General features: G+C 56.5%; 1 protein-coding gene across 1 annotated transcript; it reads left to right on the forward strand.

Annotated features, from left to right (window-relative positions):
- The first annotated feature begins 3,238 nt into the window (after positions 1 to 3,238).
- Positions 3,239 to 4,128, forward strand: CALML5 (calmodulin like 5). The gene has a single exon (XM_021696763.2). The coding sequence runs from the start codon at positions 3,377 to 3,379 to the stop codon at positions 3,824 to 3,826; it is 450 nt and encodes a 149-aa protein (XP_021552438.1). The 5' UTR covers positions 3,239 to 3,376; the 3' UTR covers positions 3,827 to 4,128.
- The last annotated feature ends 1,872 nt before the right edge of the window (positions 4,129 to 6,000 follow it).

The raw sequence follows: 6,000 nt of genomic DNA on the forward strand, positions 1-6,000 counted from the left end.
CCCTGGGCTGGCTTCGCCATCCGTTCTGAAGGCCTGAGCAGGAGGCCAGCCACCTCGCATGCCGGTGCCCAGCACACACACACACGCACACTCACGCACACTCATGCACACACATGCACGCACGAACACTCAGGGCTACTGCAGGAGCAGTGGGGAGTAAGGACTCCCTGGGGCAGCGGGGCCTGCTGCCTGTGGGGACGGCCTCTGGGACCCCTCCTGCCAGGGGTGCGGGGGGAGGCTGCTTCCTCCCTGTTGCCTCCTCAACCCAGGGCACCCTCTTTGCCTCCAGGACTGCAGCTGCTCTCACTGGGAGAAGTCCGAGTATCCCTGGCAGCAGGGTCAGGGAGATAAACTGAGAGGGGTCGGAGAGGGAGGGGGTCCTAGGCAGGAGAGCTGACCTCCGACAGGTGACCCCAGGAAGGCCCCCGGCTTTCTCCAGCCACACTGCTGGTCTCTGCTCTGCCTGGCCACATCCTCTCTGTTCTTGTTGGCTCAAGGGGCTCCTTTCTCAGCCAACCTGGGTCCCCCCGCCACTCAGCTGTGGTTCTTCTGTGCCCCTCGGTAGGCAGCCTTTCCTGGTCTCCCTCACACTCAGCTGGGGGGAGGCTGATGTGGGGCATTCTTCTCACTTGTCTTCCTGTGCACGCTTCTTACTCGGCCACAGGGCTCAGCGGTGGGGCGCTGAGCAAGTGACCATCTCCCAGCCTCAGACTCATCCCTGATGGACACCCTTGTCCCAACACACAGGGAGTCCGGCGAGAGGTGCGGCCCCATGAGGACACACCTGCGGATGTGAGGCGTCCCCAGCTCCCTCCTGCTCCTTCCAAAGAGATGGGCTAGGGCTCTACACCGGGGCTGCAGAGGAAGAAGGGGGCTTCATCAAGCTGGATTAGGTTTTGGCGACGCATGCCGTGTTGCTCCCCGCCTTCCCAGCCCCGAGTTCAACTCTCAGACGCCCCGTGGTGTTTGTTGGTCACTCGGGAGGAGCGATCCCTGATGCTGGCCCCGTGCAGCTGACTGGCCGCTTACCTGCTGCGGCAGGAGGCCGGGTGGGGAGGGTGAGGGAGGCATTTCCATATGGATTCGTGCTCTGAGAAGAGAACATGCCATATTAGAGAGGAAGCGGGGCCCAAAATGGCAGGCCGAGGGTGGGGAGGTACTCACCAGAACTGTGGCTCCTTCCGCAGTTACTGGGTGCCCGTGGGCATAGGTCTGTCCCTCCCGAGACTCCATCTGTCCATGGGGAGAGTGAGCGACAATCTTTCTCACCTTCCGGTCCCCTGAGGATACTCGCTAGATGCTCTTTCTACATACAAGCCTCTGCCCTGTGTGGAACTGCGTTGTTGAGGCTGATGTCCAAGAGCTGACTAATGTGTCGGAGCCTTGGACTGTTTGGTGTGACTAGAATCTCCAGGCAGACGAGTTTAGTTTATCAGTCCAATCAAGAAAGGTATGATAACAAAATTGAGACTGAGGTCCTTCTTTTCTTGAGTGTTGGTTCACATCAAACACAAACCAGCTTGCTACCAGAGATGAGGTTTATCTAGAATAATGATGCCTCCTGTTGACCAAAGATGCTTTGATCTTTGATCTCAAGTGCCCTGATCATATATGGCAGACGTATTATCCCATTTTATAGATGATGATATAGAGACCCAAGTTAAGCTTCCAAATCCGCAACGGAGCTAGAACCAAGTGGTTTAGTCTCCCGATAGCATCCGAAAAGTTCTTCATTGTTTATGATGCATCATCTAATACCAAGGGAAACTAAGAAAATGTTAAGCATCTTGGATTTTTAATCACAAGTCCTGCTAATAAGGTAAGAAGAAAATGTAAAATATAGATTTATATCTTCAAATATCCTTAAGAGCAGGTCTTCATTGTCAGGAGCGCCAACCATCCCGGGTCACATGCGGAAGCAGGAGCATCCCAGGTAGACCACGTTCTGCACATGATACCAGCTGTCGGTTTCACTGATGGCTCAATGCTTATTGAGGTCTCTGTACTAGTCCGGTGCCAAGACGAAACAGCAATCCTTCGTCAAGACATCTTTGCAAAAGAGGTTAGACAAGTGGAACATTTCCCTTTGTGTCTCTCTCTCCATCCGGGTCCCCTGACTCGGGGTGGGCTGGGGGCAGGTGTTTGCCCAGCTGCACTCTAGGGAAGGTGAGACTCCTCAGTCTGTCTGAGGGGCTGAACCAGAGAGACCTGGAATTTATACAGTTCCTTGGGAGAGTGAAGGAGTTCATTCGATACACAGAGGCACAGGTGGATGGAAATCCTGGGAATGTGTAGGGACCAAGAGGAGATCTGCTTGAGAAAGGCACCATAGAGACTCCGGTGCAAATGCCCCCTCAGAGGCTTGGGTCTCACTTGCTAAGGACTTGGGAATAGTCCCCAAGGGGTTGAGCTCTTGGTCTAAACTCTGCTACTCAGAGCAGTGGGCAGAGATGATTTCCTTCGAGAGAACGCGGGAGCCTGGGGGCCACGCACTCCCCAGCAGCCCCACAGCTCTCGGGCACGACCCCACACTCCTCCCCTGTGTCCCCATGCAGAAGCTTGAACCTGACAATGGAATGGGATCAGAGGAATCACGGAGCTCGAGGAGAGGTATTCGGAGGGGACAGGAAGCCTTTCCTCACCCCCCGAAACCACACTTGGAATATTCGTGTCATAAACAGCACCACCGAGGGGGCCAGGTTCTGTGTGCGCCCAGGCCCCTTGCTTGCTCGAGGCTGCAGGCAGCGGGCCGCATCTTCCACCTACAGATCTGTCGACCGCCCTGGGCTGGGGATTTAATGATGCCCATGGGTCCACCCTGGTAGAATTCCATGCAGTTCTACCACATCCATCCCCACCGGTCTGCCCTGTGGGATGAGAGCTGGGCAGTAGCCTGAAAGGAGCACAGACAGGAGCGCCGGACAGTCCCCCTCTCCTCCAGGACCTGCCGTGGCCACCGAGGGAGGCTCCCTTTCCCTTCCCGCCATGGTCTGTGTGAGATACAAGCCACCTTGGAAGGTGGCTTGTATCTGCCGTGGGGTCCTGGGGAGGCTGACAGGCCTCTGACGGCCCCCACGCTGGCCCCCCCCCAGCTTCTCCTGGGCGGGCCCTGCCACTCCAATTCTGGCATTTCTGGCCTGCCGCTTGTCTGTCCCTCCCTGGGAGGAGGATTTCGCCCAAGGACATGCGGAGGGTGGAGAGCCTTTCCCCTCCCTCTGCTCCAACTGTAGAAAAGGAGGGGGTTCCCATCCCAGGGCAAGGCTGCCACGGGAGCTCTGCCCTCACACAGACTTGGCTGCCTGTCCCAGTCGCTGGTCCCCAGCTCTGACGTGAGCCCTTTGAGCTGGTCGGCAGCTCCGTGACGGGTGTGAGTGACATGGCCAAGCAGCTGTCTGAAGAGCAGGTGGCCGAGTTCAAGGCGGCTTTCTCCAGATTTGACAAGAACGGCGATGGCACCGTCAACACCCAGGAGCTGGGTGCCGTGATGCAGGCCCTGGGCAAGGATCTGTCGGAGGCCGAGCTGAAGGAGCTCATCGCCCAGGTGGACACGGATGGTGACAGTGTCATCAGCTTCCAGGAGTTCCTGGCAGAGGTGGTCAAGAGGATGAAGTCCTGGGGCAGTGAGCAGGACATGCAGGAGGTCTTCCGCACTTTCGACCTGGATGGCAACGGTCGCATCAGTGTGGACGAGCTCAAGCAGGCCATGGCCAAGCTGGGCCAGACGCTGTCCCAGGAGGAACTAGATGCCATGATCCAGGAGGCCGACACAGACAAGGATGGGCAGGTGGACTACAAGGAGTTCCTGCGCATCCTCTCCCAGAAGTGAGGCCTGGCCCTGGCCTGTCTCCTGCCTGACTCTGGTCCTCATGCCTTCTCGGGGCCCCTGCTTTTGTGGCGGGGACGTCAAGGGGAAGTCTGGGTGGTGGATGGGAGATTACCTGTTGGTGGGAAAGCCTGGCCTCTCCTGGGCCTGGGTTCTGTGCTCTCTGTGCCCGGCGAGGCCTTGGAGCTGCTCCTGCAAAGAGATGGGGAGCCCCCTGCCTCACTGGGCGGTCGTCTGGGGGCTGAACCAGAGAGACCTGGACCAAAGCAATGCGGTGGTTGAAATAAAAGGAATGTGAACTCCAAGGGTGGTGTGTGCTGGTGCTTGAATGTTTGGTTGGAAAGTGGAAAATCAAAGGCTCCAGACGGTGGTATTTGGGTTTCTTTTGCACCTCTGCCCCTTTCCCTGTGCCCGAGTGGGAGAACCGACCTGGGTAGGCCAGACGGTTCTCCTCCAGCGTCTCCTGGATGCCTGAGGAGAACAGGTGCGGGACGGGTGTGTCGGGCTGGGAGAGGACACAAGAGGCACGTTTCTTTGGCTCAAGGTTCTGCCTGAGCTCCTGGGTCCAGACCGGAGGCTGGAGGCCGGAGCCTGGGACTGAGACACTCTCTACACCACAAACAAAGTTACCATCCTTTGCACCATCCTCGTCCTCTGCTGCCCCCAACCCCATTCAAACTGGGGTTTGTGGCATTGCAGTGTGGTTCCCCAAAATCAGACCCACTGGAGGCTGCTCGTCACAGTTTTCAAGGCTCCCTTCCTTGTCCTGGTTCTCAGAGATGGCTTAATCCAAGGTCACCCTGCACGGGAGGAAACCGAGGCCAAGGATGGTGTCGGATTGAAATCCCAGGGCTGTAGGGGAGGCAGAACAAGCCTGGGGCCTCAGGATTCGGAAAACACACATGGTTTTCCAGCATAGTCTTCAACCAGCTGTGCGGCCCTGGGTGTCCTGTGATGGTGGGCTTCTGCTTCCGCCTTCGTGAAATGAGTTTTTCTTTTGCTTTTGGCGGTGACTGACTTTATCTTTTCCTAGTTATGCCAAGTCAGTGGTTCTCAGCTAAGGATGGGGAGACAGAGCCAGCTTCCCTGGGGGGTTATTGCAAAATACCAGCGCCCACCCTTTCCCGCCTGCCCCTCATTCCGGCGCGGGTGGGGGTGAGTGGCAGAGCCTGTCCAGCTAAACCCCAGTGCGGGGGGGAGGCAGGGCCAGGTCACCAAGGGGGGGCTGTGGCTCAGATGAGGTCTTTCTGTTTTCTTCTCTCCCATTTGACATCGTCGGTGGGTCATTCCAGTCTCCCATGACCCTCACACGCTGCTGTCTCCTTCTTCCCAGCCCTGTCCTCAGACTGAGTCCCCAAGTACGGCCAGGCCCCCTCCAAAGCCTAGCAGGTGTCAGACACGGCCTGGCAGCTCCTGCCCAGGTTGAGGGCTGGGAGGCCCGGTGGGCTGGGTGGGGGGCGGGATCTGAGGCAGGGAAGGAGTCTCATATCCCCTGAGGTTCTGAGGGAGGCAGGGGATGGGCCAGGGAGCAAGATGACAGAAGTGTGGGATCTGGGGGAGGTTCGGATGTGGCAATAAAGAGATGGGACAAAGGCAGCAAACAGACCTGGTGTGGTGAGGGAAGGAGCGGCAGAAATACTCTCTGGGTCCAGGACGGGGGTGGTTCCCTCCAGAAAGTCCCTGTCCCCTTCCAGACATAGTCACAGAGGTCTGAGTTTCTAAATGAGTGAGTTCTAAATGCCAAGCTGGCCCAAGGTGAAGGTTTCCAGGCTCTGTGTGGAAACAGGAAAAATAAAGAATTTTTCGACTAGCCTAAATGTATGCTGTGTTTAAAATTCTGAGCACACGCTCTTTCTGTATTTTCCATGTTAAATGTCCTTTCTTCCATGAAGCCACCGTGATGGCAGGGGATACTTTCGTGGGATTTTTTTTTCATGTTCTTACTCGGAAAAATGAAGAGTCCTTACAAAGTGCCCCAAATGAATGTGGGTATTTCACTGTCCCACAGCCCCAGACATCTGAGAACTGCTGCCGGAGTGGATGGAGTGTAAAGTCGATTTTCTTTCTTTAAAAAAAAAAAAAAACAAAAAACCTTTTCTTCCCCGACTTTGAAGAAATATGTGGCTCATGCATGGGAATAGTAAACTTCCACCGTCAACAGTGAGCGCACGTTCAGG

Source organism: Neomonachus schauinslandi, chromosome 5 (genome assembly GCF_002201575.2).
Source record: "Neomonachus schauinslandi chromosome 5, ASM220157v2, whole genome shotgun sequence".
Lineage (NCBI taxonomy): Eukaryota > Metazoa > Chordata > Mammalia > Carnivora > Phocidae > Neomonachus > Neomonachus schauinslandi.